General features: G+C 45.7%; 1 protein-coding gene across 1 annotated transcript in view; it reads left to right on the forward strand.

Moving 5' to 3' along the window:
- Positions 1-16,066, forward strand: part of LOC126291478 (protein PRRC2A-like) — a 209,031-nt gene that overhangs the window by 108,246 nt on the left and 84,719 nt on the right. Inside the window, exon 17 of the mRNA XM_049984988.1 lies at positions 12,557-12,844. Coding sequence (XP_049840945.1) covers positions 12,557-12,844 — 288 coding nt within the window. The remainder of the gene's footprint in view (positions 1-12,556; positions 12,845-16,066) is intronic.

Here is a 16,066-nt window from a genome sequence, read left to right on the forward strand (position 1 = left end):
GGTAGTACAAAGTATTCCAGCAATGTACAGTGTACAGTTCACTGTTGACAGCCGTCTGAATTCGTTGGTGTTTCATCTGTAATTGAAAATCGGACAAACCGAGTTTCATGCTGCTAAGCATTTTCGTTTGATGAGTTGGACTACCACACAAATCACAACAGAACTGCTTCAAGTCCATGTGAACTCTGCATCATCACTGAAGACTATTTACTGTTGGATTAATGAAGCACCGAAGATGAGGCGTGCTCTGGCGGTGCAGTTGAGTCAAGACCGCCGAACAAAAATTCGTGACATTTCTGGAACTGTAGGCATCTCAACTGAGGGAGAACGTAATATCATGTACAGAGAATTGGCTTTGAAGAAGCTGTGAGTGAGGTGCGTGTCGCGATTGCTCATAGTCGACCGAAAGCACACCCTCACAACATTTCAACACAATGTCTGTCGATGTTTAATCGTAATCGGTGAGGATTTTTGCGGCTGTTTGTCAGTGTCGATGACCTCGATCAATCACTACACACTAGCGTCAAAACGGTAGTCAAAACAATGGACAAAGGCTGGTAAAAGTGTGCCGAAGAAGGCAAAGACCTTTTTGTCAGCTGGTAAGACGACAATTACTGTTTTATGGGATTCCCAAAGAATAATACTCATAAATTACTCGGAAAAAGGCAGAACTATAACTGGACCGTATTACGCTTCATTGTTGAAACGTTTGAAACATACGTTGGCTGAAAAAAGACTAAGGTTAGAAAGCAAAAAAGTGCGCGTTCAACAGCGTATTGCGCCATCCCACATATCAACGGTAACTTGGCGATAGTGCATGACTTCGCCTTTGAATTGGTTCCTCATCCACCCTGTTCACCAGACTCAGCCCCAAATGACTTCTTTCTGTTCCATGACAAAACTTTGGCTTGCTGGGAATGCATTTTCATCAAGCAAGGAAGTGATAGTTGCAGGCAACGAGTGTTTTGCGACTTTGACAAACCAACTTTTCCGATGGAATGAAAAAACTGGTGGATCGCTGGCCCAACTGCTTAGCCCTCATAGAAGACTATGTTCAGAAGTAATGTGAGCTGCTTACGAAACAAACTTTTTTTGGCTTTTTTGCTAAACTTATCAAACTCCCCAAGTAAACTGTACACAAACGTGGCATGGATAAAATTATGGAAACGCCCCAAACACAATACATTACCATGGCTAATACAGTGTAAGAACACCGTTGACTTTCAAAAAAGGTTCCAGCTGTCTCCGAATGGATAAATACAGGTCCTGTATGGTTTTCAAGGGAATACTGTACCATTCTTCCTGTAAACTTACTGTCAAGTTCAGGTGGCTAGGGATCAAGCACCTTCCTCTGATAAGTAGATTTATTTGATTTATTTATTCGTATGGATAGGGCCGCTCCCCCCCCCCCCCCCCCCCCCCCTCTCCCCGTCGGGCAGACTGTTCACCGGGTGCCGGTCTTTCAATTTGACGCCACTTCGGCGACCTACAGTCGATGAGGATGCGGAGAAATCGATTGAGTCATCCACCATCTAACAAAATCAACATCGCTACTGACGTTCTTCCAACGCAGGCATCTACCTACTCTGATAGCATATGGAAGATATGTGATTTCGTGACATCTTGACGAGAAAGCAACCAACGGCCAAGCCGCATTGGTAACATCGGTTCCCGAAAGATCGCCGAAGTTAAAAGACTGTTGGGCTTGGGTATCATTTGAGTGTTTTCCAGGCGCTATCAGCAAGCGGGATGCGCTCATCTGTTGTGAGGCCAACTGAGGAGCTACTTGACAGAATTAGCGGCTCGGGTCACGAAAGCTGACAACATCTGGCATAGTGGTGTGCTGACAACATGCCCCTCCAAAGCCGCATCCAGTGGCGTCTATTGGCTGGGGATTACAATGCGGTCGGCCGGTACCGTTGGACCTTCTAAGGCCTGTTGGATCGGAATTTTAGTTTTGTTTGACGACGGAAGTCGACCACACAGACTACGGGTAATTCCTGACGTAGACAATTGAGGGAGCCGTCGAAAGCTTGGAACACATACATATCTGATGCGGCAAGAGCTCTGTGAAGCAGTTATTCCAGACAGGAATTGTTAGGAAGTGTAACGCACGCTAATCACTTCTTACTTCTGATGCACGCCAACAGTGGAGATTCTCTAAAAATAATTACGGTAAACTGAAATTTCGTGGGGGATTAAAAGTGTTTGTTGGACCGCGAGTCGAACCTGTGATCTTCGCCTTTCGTGGGCAGGCTGTCTACCGACAGAGCTATCCAAGCATATGTAACGCCCCGCCCTCATAGTTTTACTTTCTCAGGTACCTCATCTTCAAGCTTAAAATCTCCTCTACCTTCCAAACTTTGGGTACGTTCTGCTGTGTATCTTGTGGGACCAGCATGAAGGTTTTATCGATGGAATTTGAGAGGTATCATGCGACATCCGCACACACACAACTACTGACGGAAACTGACGAAGAAACGGATGGATAGAAATAAGAACAGAAATATTTTAAAAAGTTGGTAAAACACTTGCCCACAAAAGGAAGAGGTCCCAGGTTCGAGTAACGGCCCAGTACACAGTTTTAGTAAGCCAGGAAGTTTCGAAGAGTGAAAGTTCATTATGGAATTAGGGTGACATCCCAGAATCTTTGCACGAATCGCGTGCACAGGTGCAACTCCTGGTGTCACTGGAAAATCAGCATAATACGTTGTTTAAAGGAAGAGTTATAGAGAACCCATTGATAAATATAAACCTGGCGATAATTCAAGATGTGTGATCAACGTATTTAGGTGTGTACTTGGATGAATAAGTGACACTTAAAGTTCACGTATAGCAAGTAGCAAGGGCAGGTAACTGTATCGTGAATAAAATTATTTACATCGGGCAAAGGTTGTAGCAGGAGTTGATATTATCCGCAGTTGTGGGCTACAGTACGATGGCAGTGCTGTGACTGCCGCTCCAGTGAGGAAAGTACGCCGAGCAATATTGCCACGCTGGCGTGGGTGCTTCACTATCGCACCTGCAGACATTCTGACAAATAAAGAACTTTAATACTTTCAGAATGAGAGTTTCACTCTGCAGCGGAGTGTGCGGCTGATATGAAACTTCCTGGTAGATTAAAGCTGTGTGCCGGACCGAGACTCGAACTCGGGACCTTTGCCTTTCGCTGGCAAGTGCTCTGCTTGGGTAACTCAGTTGGTAGAGCACTTGCCCGCGAAAAGCAAAGGTCCCGAGTTCGAGTCTCGGTCCGGCACACAATTTTAATCTGCCAGGAAGATTCAACTTTAATATTTACTGAAAGACAGCAGAGGTGGAATTCCTGAGGTACAGGGAAGAGAACGTCTCGGTTTTTCCAGATATAAGTCAAAGGCTTGAGGTAGCGCAATTTGAGTCAAGTAGGGGACTGGTCCACTACCTTTCTGCTACAGATTCGAACAGAAGTTGCAAGGAGGCAACGACCAGCTGTGACTGTGGTGAAATGGCTACATGTCCTTTGGGAACATCCCCTAGTTCAAGATATAGCGAGAACCGCTAAGTAGGATTGAGGGAGAATATCTGTAAACCACATAATGAAAGTCAAAGAACGCTTTGATATTCTGAATCTTTTAACCGATGGTCCCTCAGCAAAAACAAGGCGTAGCTGCAGTCAAGGAGTGCTACAGGCAAGGCGAGGAAGGCCGGTGGGTGAGCCCAGGGCTTGAGAAGAAGTCAGTGTCTCGCAGTGGAAAATAAGATGCGTACTGACCCACTGTTCTGCGGTCTGGAGGCAGCGAGGCACTCCTGGAGCCGACAGCGTGGGCGTTCTGGTGCAGAGCGTACTTACCGTCCTCTTAGATTCTGCGACGGAGACGTCATCAACTGTAACCGTAGGACGAGTTTAGTAGTAACATGAGTATTAGTAGCATAAGTTTTAATAGTTCTCGCTTTAGGATGCTGAAGGTGGTGGCAGTAGCGACGGCGGCTACTAACATTTGTGGGGTAGTAGTAGTAGTAGTAGTAAGTGTATTTGTTGTATATTATGTAGTTTTAGTTATAGTTATTGTAGTGGTAATAATAATTGAGTATAACAAAGATAATAGTAAAATAGTTCAAACAGACTGAACTTAACTAAAACCTCTAGCTCTTCTCCAGTGACAGGAAAGGAAGGCTCGGCTGAGAATAGAAAAAGATAACATAAAGATACGAGTAGCGTACACGTAGCCACCCAAATATTACAGTTATGGCAGAAAGAATAATCGGGAATACAGAAAAGTTAATATGATAAATATTGTAAACTTACGTCAATATTCAGTGTAGACAGAAAAAGCACACTAAAAGTTATTGTTATAATTGTTCACAAAAAGTTAAATTTCACTTGTAACACACCATTGTTGTTGCAAGGATATTGAACTAGAATGGATAAATAAGTAGAGAAATAAAAACTTCAACTTTAATGCAACTTCTCGGTTTGCAGACGTGCTGAGAAGCTCCGATTACAGTCTGCTGTCATTCAAGTGGTACCAGCTTCTGAAATGCAAGACTGGCTCGTGGTTTCCATACTGGGAACACTGCGAAGCTCTTGCCGATGTCACGCCGATTAATAGTGTGCTTCCGGGTGTTCTACCGAGTTGTTGTTTCCATTTTGTGAACAGTATTTCGACGACCGACCCAGCTGCCTACTTCACGTGTTGCAAGTTTTGCTGTTATGTGTCACAGACTGCTGCACATAAGAGCAAATTAGATAGCTGGGCCGGTCGTCGAAATATTGTTCACGAAATGGAAACAACAACTCGGTAAAACATCCGGAAGCACGCCATTAATCAGTTACGCAGAGAAAATTTTTGTGAGAGATCAAATACAGCCGGTTTTTCTTCTTTCTTTTGTATTTTTTGTTTTTTTTTTTTTGTTTTACGAGGGCTGCTCAATAAAGAAAGAACAAAATTTTTATGGTCATAATTTTTCGCGCTAAAATTTAATCTTATGATATTCTGTTAGCTTAACGTGCGACACACACGCCGTAGTAGTTTCATTGGTTCCCGCCTGTGAGAGGCAGGCAAGGTCCGACGTGTTGAGTATCGCCTGCCGCTGCAATGGAGGTAACATGTGAGGAACAACATGCGGCTCTGAAATTTTGCTTTCGTCTCAACAAATCTTCAGCTGAGGCTTATACAAGGTTACAGAAGGTCTATGGAGAGTCTTTTCTTCCCTGCAGCACAGCTCGAAGGTGGTTTAAAATGTTTAAAGGGAGGAGACAATCAATTTCGAAAGAAGTTGGACCCGGTGCTCCAGTTACTGCTCTTACGGAAGAAAAAATCAACACTGCTGCTGTCATTGTGAGAAAGGATCGACGAATGACCTTAAGATCACTTTCTGAAATACTGAACATTTCATTACGTGCCACCCACACGTTGGTGACAGAAAAATTACGCATGCCACATGCTTGTGCGCGGTGGGATCCAAGACTGTTGATTCACGAACAAAAAGACATTCGCGTGCAGGTCTGCATGCAGTTAGAGTTATGTTAGAGGAAGATCCGGAGTTTCTTTCAAATGTAATCACTGCTGATGAAAGTTGGCTACATCATTTTGATCCTGAGAGCAAACAGAAAAGGTCAGCGTGGGAACCTCCTTCATCACCATCCCCAAAAAAAGGCAAGAGTGGTTGCTCCTGCTGGGAAAGTTATGGTCATCTCATTCTTTGATATGCACGCTATACCTGCACACACATCAGTAACTGGATAGTACAGCAGGGATGTCCTGAAAACATTGCAAGCCCACATCAGGCACTAAAGACCACATTTCCTTGAAGCAGGCTGCGCAGCCGTATGTTGCCATTGTTGTTGCTGAATATCTTTAAAAAATCAACGTGAAGTGCAATCCTCACCCTCCCTATAGTCCGGATTTTGCCCCGTGTGACTCTGTTCTGTTCCCTAACATGAAGAAACGCATTCGTGGGAGGCATTATCAATCATCAAAAGCAGTGGTGAAGGCTGCGGAGGCGATTTTGAAGGACCTCTCAAAAAATGGTTTCCAGCATGTGTTTGAAGACTGGCAGAAACGCTGGGACAAGTACATCGCATTCATGGAAGGCTACTTTGAGAAGGGCCATCAAAATTATGAGGATGAGTAAAGGTATGGTGTCAAAAAAAATTATGACCATTCTTTATTAAACAGCCCTTGTAATTATAGATCCAAAGCCATCGAGCATCCGAAACCCAACTCGCATTTTTCTCACAACACATCCTGAAAGCCGTGAGTCAAGGCAGTTAGGTAGATGACATTTCTTGATTGACGAAAAGAAATTGACTTAGTAACTACACCTACACTTGATATCGAAAATATGTTCGTATGATTTCTTGGTGCGGCCGATGTTACATGTTGAGCGGAGAGTCAAAGATAGATATAGAAGTAGCTTCGAATGTGCCCCAGGGGGTGTTGAGACTTTTGCTGTCCATGTCGTATATTAATGACCTTGCAGAAAATATTAATAGAAACTTGACACTTTTGGCAGATAATTCTGTCATCTATAATGAAATACTGTCTGAAAAAAGCTGTATTAATGGTTAGTCTGATAGTGATAAGATTTCAGAGGGTGCAAAGATTGGAAACTTACTTTAAATAGACTGCGGGAAAAAATGCAACTTCCTCAAGGACTGTGTTCAATGGCAGTAAGCTATATAATATGTGCATACTGAGGGGTTATGTGGTCAATTTATCGCTTCATCGGCGATCCAATCCCGCTCTGGAGGCCTGACTATGCGTCCTCTCAGTTGACTCTGGAGGCAATGAAACTGCTGTAGAGAAGAACATTAATTCTAGGCACACGCATGCCTCACCGACAAGTGCGTTCTCCTGTTGAACAGCTTCAGCAATTTGAACGAGATTGCATTGTGGACCTGTGGGAAGCTGGATGGACGTATTGGCAGACTGCACAGTGTACTGTCATGTGTCGATGCTTTCAACAGTGGACTGTGGATTATTCCCACTTGTGGAGACCAGGTTCTGGACGTCTGCGTTGTACAGACGCACGTCAAGATCAGCGGTGGTCGACCGAACATCATCCAGGGACGACACGTGTTCACATGATGCACCTGCTGTGTGATCGGGGCCCATTGGCAACGGCCTACTTGCAGCAAGATTAACATCACGCGTGCCTTTGGCTGTCACTGACACCAGGACATGGCCGAGGATAGCTACTCTGACGTCGTCAAAGAGTTCTGCGGAGAATGGAATGGCGTTGAGTTGTCTTCAGTGGTGAGAGTAGGTTCTTTATGTATGTATGTATGTGGTGAGAGTAAGTTCTTTATGTACGTATGTATGTGGTGGGAGTAAGTTCTTTATGTACGTATGTATGTGGTGAGAGTAAGTTCTTTGTGTATGTATGTATGTGGTGAGAGTAGGTTCTTCATGTATGTAAGTGGCGGACGTACAGGTGTATGGCGTAAACATGGCGAGCGGCCCTTTCCAGAGTGCTTTCGCACACGACACACAGGTGCAAACCCAGGCTTCACGGTGTGGAGGGCCTTCAGCTAATACTCGAGGTAACATTTGTTGTTCTGAATGCGCCGACTGCTACCCCCGTGCTACAGCCATTTCTTCGACATGAAGATGATGTGCTTTTTCAGCACTTCAGTGTACGCACACATACGCAACGTACTATTCACGCTGTACAACAACTGCCCTGGCCACAGGATCATCAAATATCTCGCCAGTTGAACACGTACGGGACATGGTGAAGCGGGAACTTACTCGCTCTTCAGAGCCTGCCGAACTGCAGCAAAAGGCGCAAGATGCTTGGGACAGTCTATCGCAGGATGGCATTCGGCACCTTTATGATGCTAGAATACACGCCTGCGTCGCCACCAGAGGGAACTACACAATGTACTGGCTGTTGTGGCACCTTTTACTGTGACACAGATTTCTCATTTGGCCTGAATTTCTTATCGCATACTCCTACAACGATGAACTGCCTGTCACCTCACTTGTCAGTAAAATTTCCCTTTCCTTGACGGTGTTGTATTTTTTTCCCAGTAGTGTTTTACAAATGTAAAACTGTGCAGTTTATAAAACGAAGAAACATCCTGTGACTTCAATAGCACAGATCAGAGTTGAATCAAAGCACAATAGAGCGAGGTAGAGATAGGGATCCGAAAGCGTGGCTCAGCCATTGTGTTGACTTCCATTTACTGCAAGCAGCGAAAGCTGAAAATCGTGTAGAGTTTGCTACGACTCTCTTAGTCTCAGCTAGTTGTACTTTGTAGACACAGTACTCCTAAGACTCTGCAACGTGGAGCTAATCAGCATTTCGATGTGCGGCCTTAAGACTGGCTACGATATGTTCGAAAAACAGCATTCTATATCAACTGTTTTAAATTTGTTATTTCAATCGGTGCTGAAAATATTCGATATGCTTCCCAGTAATTTAAATTCTGTAGTTCATTATTGAAAAATATATTTTAATTATACCGTCTGACAAGAAAAGTAAAACGCCGAGAAGGAGGCGGGGGGGGGGGGGGGGGGGGGGGGGACGAAATGGAACTCCATCGATGAAGAGGATATGTGATGTTACTTCAGTGATTAAAACCTCGAGAGTTAGGAAATATGAGCCCAATTATCAGTATGACGTCGCACCCACGCTGTGACGTCTATGCGTGTTCTGGTTCGGTCAGGAAGAATGTAATAAAGCCGTTGTATCCTCTCATGACGCGAGCTGATCCAGAACTGTTGTAGCTGAGCTTTCATATGCTGCATACTGGCACTGGAACGGAGTTGGTGTTCCAACTGCTCCCGTATATATTACAAAGGTGGCAGATCTGGGCTCGCGCTGGTCACCGAGGTACCTCAACATCTCGTAGACCTTTGATACATTATGATACTGTCGCAAGACAGGCAACACGTGAGAACGCGAGATGTCGGTGATGTGGCGTTGTGCCATCAGAGTTCCCTCAACCCCACCAGCCGTGACTTGAAATCGTACTCACTGGCCTCTACACCGTGACTCCATCAGTGACGCAGCTGTGCCTGTCCCAGACATCGGAAAAATGGGAGCTCTCCTCAGGTCGCAGACAAATTTGTCAAACGATGGTCGTCCACGGAAATGCAGAGTTGCAATTCATTGCTGAACATAGTGCGAGAGCATTCGTTGGCAACCCATACTTCCTGGTCATGCCACCACTCAAAATTCAGCCATTCGTATTATGGTGTTACTGGCAGGCTAGACACAGCTCGGTACTTCCCTAGTCTGCCTGCTTCTAGTCTCCGACAGTCTGGACGAACAGAATGATTCAGGGAGTCCATTACTTGTTCTCAAGCGGCAGAGGTGAAGGTGACACGATGAGCTCGGTCCGCATTCCTTCCTTGTGGAGGTCAGAGGTGGTCGACCAGAATCATTACGACGACCACGCCTGCTCTCACATTCTCAAGCCGTCCAACATCGGGTCACTACCACATCAAAATGCTCCACAAATCTGAGTACTGCACGATTCGACCAGCTGGCCAAACGGAGACTCGAAATGAGACCCCTTTCAAATTGAGTCAGTTGCTGATATCGCTGTCTCACACGAGTAGGCGGCATCCCCTTGCCCACACAATATCTGACGCTGTTCACGTCCAGTTATATACCCTGCCATAACAGAAAACTAAACATGAACACGACTGGCGCACTGTGGTACGCCTTCTAGCTGTCACAGAGAGCTGCAAGTCTAATCATTTATATAATGGCCAATGGTATACCAGGAGGTACCCGAAGAAAACCGGAATAACATTGCTGTGACCGGAGCTTTTGTAGTACGCATTTCTGCCGCTAGGCGTGTATACCGCAGCTCACTGCCAGTTCGGCGGCGCCTGTGTTGTTTTGTTCTTGTTTCGTTTTTTACGACGTCAACCTTAAGTGAACAATGTGCTGCTGTGAAATTTTGTTTACTACTCGGTAAAAATGCTGCTTAAACTGTATTGACGTTAAAACAGGTTACCAAGACGACGCTATGGAAAAAATTCACGTTTCCGAATGGTTTGCTCGATTTAAAAATGGCGAAATGTCGACTGATGACAAAACACGTTCTGGACGTCCATCAACTTCTTGAATCGCCGAAAATAATGAAAAATTTCGGGAGCTTGTGCTCACAGACCGTCGACAGATAATAGATCAGCTGTCAGAGACTAGTCGGTTATCTCAGGTGCTCGGTTCAGCGAATTTTAACGGAACATTTTGGAATGAAAAGCGTTGCTGCCAAGTTTGTTCCTCGGTTTCTGACTGACGACCAATAGGAACATCGAGTTGAAACAAGTTGTGCTTCGAAACAACGGCTTGAAACTGATCCAGATTTTCTGTCAGAGGTCATTACTGGTGATGGGTCATGGTGTTATGGTTACCACCCAGAAACAAAGCAATAATCAATCCAATGCAAACGACAAAATCATCCAGTCCAAAAAAATGTCAAGTCAAATCAAGCATCAAAACAAAGCTGATTCGCTTTTTCTATGCCAATGGCGTAGTTCATTCAGAGTTTGTACCCCCAAGGTCAGACCGTCAAGAAAATCTTTTAATCGGAAGTTTGAAAAAGATTGAACAACAGTGTTTGTCAAAAAAGACCCGATTTGTGGCAGAAGCAGACTGGTTCCACCACGACAACGTACCTGCACAAACGCCATTTCCGTTAGACAGTTTTGGCTAAATATGACATAGTTCCACTGCCCCACGCACCTACTCGCCTGACGTGGCTACGTGCGACTTTTTCTTATTTCCACGCATGAAATGGAGCATTAAAGGACACCAGTTTGACAACAAAGAATAAGTCAAGAAAAAAATCATGGAGGAGCTGTCACCCAATTCTATCGATGAATACAAAAAATGTTTCGAGCAGTGGAAGCACCTGTGGGACGAATCTATTAATTGTAATGGGAGAGTATTTTGAAGGGGATAAGGTTCAGAGCACTGAAAGACCTAAGTCAAAACAAGGCCTCGGGAGTAGACAACATTCCATTAGAACTACCGATAGTCCTGACAAAACTCTACCATCTGGTGAGCAAGATGTATGAGACAGGCGAAATACCCTCAGACTTCAAGAAGAATATAATAATTCCAATCCCAAAGAAAGCAGGCGTTGACAGATGTGAAAATTACCGAACTATCAGTTTAATAAGTCACAGCTCCAAAATACTAACGCGAATTCTTTACAGACGAATGGAAAAACTAGTAGAAGCCGACCTCGGGGAAGATCAGTTTGGATTCAGTAGAAATGTTGAAAGACGTGAGGCAATACTGACGCTACGACTTATCCTAAATGGAAAATTAAGGAAAGGCAAACCTACGTTTCTAGCTTTTGACTGTATTGACTAGAATACTCTCTTTCAAATTCTGAAGGTGGCAGGAGTAAAATACAGGGAGTGAAAGTCTATTTACACTTTATACACAAACCAGATGGCAGTTATAAGAGTCGAGGAGCATGAAAGGGAAGCAGTGGTTGGGAAGGGAGTGAGACAGAGTTGTAGCCTCTCCCTGATGTTATTCAATCTGTGTATTGAGCGAGCAGTAAAGGAAACAAAAGAAAAATTCGAACTAGGAATTAAAATCCATGGAGAAGAGGTTGAGGTTCGCCGATGACATTGCAATTCTGTCAGAGACAGCAAACGACATGGAAGAGGAGCTGAACGGAATGGACAGTGTTTTGATAGGAACATCAACAAAAGCAAACGAGGTTAATTGAATGTAGTCAAATTAAATCGGGTCATGCTGCGGGAATTAGAGTAGGAAATGAGATGCTTAAAGTAGTAAATGAGTTTTGCTATTTGCGGAGCAAAATAACCCATGATAGTCGAAGTAGAGAGGATATAAAATGTAGATTGGAAATGTCAAGGAAAGCGTTTCGGAAGAAGAGAAATTTGTTTACATCGAGTATAGATTTAAGTGTCAAGAAGCCGTTTCTGGAAATATTTGTATGGAGTGTAGCCATGTATGGAAGTGAAACGTGGATGATAATTAGTTTGGCACAAGAAGAGAATAGAAGCTTTCGAAATGTGGTGCTACAGAAGAATGCTGAAGATTAAATGGATAGCTCACATAACTAATGAGGAAGTATTGAATAGGATTGGGGAGAAGAGAAGTTTGTGTGCAACTTGACCAGAAGAAGGGATCGGTTGGTAGGACATGTTCTGAGGCATCAAGGGATCACCAATTTAGTATTGGAGGGCAGCGTGGAGGGTAAAAACCGTAGAGGGAGACCAAGAGATGATTACACTAAGCAGATTCAGAAGGATGTGGGTTGCAGTGGGTACTGGGAGGTGAAGACGCTTGCACAGGATAGAGTAGCATGGAGAGCTGCATCAAACCAGTCTCTGGGCTGAAGACCACACAAGTGTACAAGTGTACACAAGTGCACAAAGTTACACTGACACCTGACCGTGTCTTCGGGTGTCTGACATCTGACCGTGTCTTCTGGGTGTTCCACTGTTTTGGTGAAGCACTGTATTTTTTGGGGGTGGCTCGTCACCCAGTTCCTCAACTACGAGCCACCCTGTGAAAATGCGCGCCAGACTGCACGGCCTCCTCCGCCGCTGACAGAGGGCGCGCTTTGCAGCAGGACGCCATCCGGGAGGTCATGGTTCGAGTTCGCGGAGCAGGGCGCCGGCCTGCAGAGCCCGCGCGAGGGCCGCAAGCCGTCGCTGTCCGCGTCGTCGCCGTCGCCGCCGCCACCGCCGCTGCCGCCGCGCGCCAACCCGCCGCCCCCGCCGCCGCCGCCCCCGCAGCCCGCCGCCCCTGCAGCGCGCCAGTGGATCAACTTCGAGGAGATCCCCGAGAAGCGCAAGCCGCCGCGCCGCATCCAGACGCTGCCCGCCTCCACGGCGGGACCGCCCGTCGTCTACAGGTGCGTGCCCCGGCCGTGCTGCTGACTCTGTCTCCCAGCGCTGTCTCACCATTCTGGCACACGTGGGAATTAAAGTTACAGTATCAGCCAGGACAGCGCATAACGAGATTTTACTTCAAGATCTCATGCCTTTGTCTTTTCTTTTCCTTTTTTTCCTGCCTCATCCTGTGTCTACATAGGATCGGCATCAGCAATCAAAGAATACTCAGCAACAGAACATCCTTCAATACTCTTCATGAATTATCAAACAACAGAGAATTTAAAAAAACACACACACAAACAGAATGAATGACTCGTAACATTTGATTCAATAACGCGATAAAATCTACAGTTTTGGGATATGGTAATATGTCGCTGGGAAGTAATATACTGCACATACATACACTACTCACCATTAAAATTTCTACACCAAGATGAAATGCAGATGATAAACGAGTATTCATTGGACAAATATATTATACTAGAACTGACATGTGATTACATTTTCACGCAATTTGGGTGCATAGATCCAGAGAAATCAGTACCCACAACAACCACCTCTGGCCGTAATAACTGCCTTGATACGCCTGGGCATTGAGTCAAACAGAGATTGGATGGCGTGTACAGGTACAGCTGCTCATGCAGCTTCAACACGATACCACAGTTCATCAAGAGTAGTGACTGGCGTATTGTCACCAGCCAGTTGCTCGGCCACCATTGACCACACGTTTTCAATTGGTGAGAGATCTGGAGAATGTGCTGGCCAGGGCAGCATTCGAACATTTTCTGTATCCAGAAAGGCCCGTACTGGACCTGCAACATGCGGTCATGCATTATCTTGCTGAAATGTAGGGTTTCGCAGGGATCGAACGAAGGGAAAGCCACGGGTCGTAACACATCTGAAATGTAGCGTCCATTGTTCAAAGTGCCGTCAACGCGAACAAGAGGTGACCGAGACGTTTAACCAATGGCACCCCATACCATCACGCCGGGTGATACGCCAGTACGGCGATGGCGATTACACGCTTCCAATGTGCGTTCACCACGATGTCGCCAAACACGGATGCGACCATCACGATGCTGTAAACAGAACCTGCATTCATCCGAAAAAATGACGTTTTGCCATTCGTGCACCCAGGTTTGTCGTTGAGTACACCATCGCAGGCGCTCCTGTCTGTGATGCAGCGTCAAGGGTAACCGCAGCCACGGTCTCCGAGCTGATAGTCCACGCTACTGCAAACGTCGTCGAACTGTTTGTGCTGATGGTTGTTGTCTTGTAAACGTCCCGACCTGTTGATCAGGGATCGAGACGTGGCTGCACGATCCGTTATAGCCATGCGGATAATCTCGGCTGCTAGTGATACGAGGCCTTGGGATCCAGCACGGCGTTCTGTATTACCCTCCTGAACCCGCCGATTCCATATTCTGCTAACAGTCATTGTATCTCGACCAACGCGAGCAACAATGTCGCGATAGGATAAACGGCAATCGTGATAGGCTACAATCCAACCTTTATCAAAGTCGAAAACGTGATGGTACGCATTTCGCGTCCTTACACCAAGTATCACATAAACGTTTCACCAGGCAACGCCGGTCAACTGCTGTTTGTGTATCAGAAATCGGTTGGAAACTTTCCTCGTGTCAGCACGTTGTAGGTGTCGCCACCGGCTGCAACCTAGTGTGAGTGCTCTGAAAAGCTAATCATTTGCATATCACCGTATCTTCTTCCTTTCGGTTAAATTTCGCGTCTGTAGCACGTCTTCTTCGTGGTGTAGCAATTTTAATGGCCAGTAATGTACATACATACATGCATATAACGTCCTCACAGCAAATGTTGGAAGTGCCCTCCACCAGCACGAAGCACATGTGTATTTGTCTCATCATATTCCGCCACGTTCTGTGAAGCGCATCCTCGCCAGTGTTGCTTATTTCGTGTGTAATGGCCTCACGGAATTCTGCAGTTGTCCGTGCTAACACTGGAAGCCGACACTGCGCACCACAATCCAACCTTTTCCTCTGGCAGCGGTGTTTCGTACATGATATGGGCATTTACACCAACCCAATATCTGTTGTTTGGTGTGTTCATGTAACCTGAAAGAAATCCCAACACCAAAAAATTGTTAATGTAAAGCAATTAAATTTCGGGGATACATTTCTCTAGGTAAAATACTTAAGTGATTAACATTGCAGGATCACAGGTTAATGTAAGCGTGAGATAAGCCACTGCAAACTTGAAATTCTGGTGCATTAATAACCGGTGTAGCCGCCAGAATGTCGAATGCAAGGATGCAAACGTACATGCATTATGTTGAACACGTGCCAGATATCACTTCGTGGGATTGAGTTCCATGCCTGTTGCACTTGGCCCGTCAGCACAGAGACGGTTAATGCTGGCTGTGGATAGCGCTGGGCTTATCGTCCTATGGTGCCCCATACGTGCTGCCCTGGAGACAGAGATCGAGCAAGCCAAGGCAACATGTCGACACTCTGTAGAGCTTGTTGGGTTACAACAGCGGTACACTGTGGTGCCAACTGCAGAGCCAAACACCGAAAACGGCGGCATTCCCTCTCGGCAGCGCCACGTGGCCGTCCAGAGCCCTGGCTTCTTGCTACCGTGCATTCTCGTGACTACCGCTGCATCCAATCATGTACAGTCTTCCTGCAGTACTGCAGAAGCAACGTCCAGCTTCTCGTATCCCTATTATAGACCTCGTTCAGATGTCGTGAAGAGTCGATAGTGACGTGTTTGTCGCGTTAAAAGCATTTTTGACTAGCATCAGCTCACCACGTCCAATCTCAAAGGTAACTATCGCCCACGACCGTGGCAGCGTGTATTTGTAGCAAACCAGAGTTGAATCCTCATGGTGGTGCTGCTAGCGCCACACTTATGTGACTGAATAGACATCGTCTTTCAGATGCAGACACACGCCTCCCAAATTTCGCGTATGTCGCACGACTCCTTGGTGTTACGATTCTACATCTACATCTGTATCCTTACTCCGCAAGCCACCTGACGGTGTGCGGCGGAGGGTACTTTGAGTACCTCTATCGGTTCTCCCTTCTATTCCAGTCTCGTACTGTTCGTGGAAAGAAGGATTGTCGGTATGCCTCTGAGTGGGCTCTAATCTCTCTGATTTCATCCTCATGGTCTCTTCGCGAGACTTCCGTTGTTGTTTTTTTTAGACACCAATCAATAATCTCAAACAGAAGACCATTTCCCCTCTCTCTCTCTCTCTCTCTCTC

Source organism: Schistocerca gregaria, chromosome 9 (genome assembly GCF_023897955.1).
Source record: "Schistocerca gregaria isolate iqSchGreg1 chromosome 9, iqSchGreg1.2, whole genome shotgun sequence".
Classification (NCBI taxonomy): domain Eukaryota; kingdom Metazoa; phylum Arthropoda; class Insecta; order Orthoptera; family Acrididae; genus Schistocerca; species Schistocerca gregaria.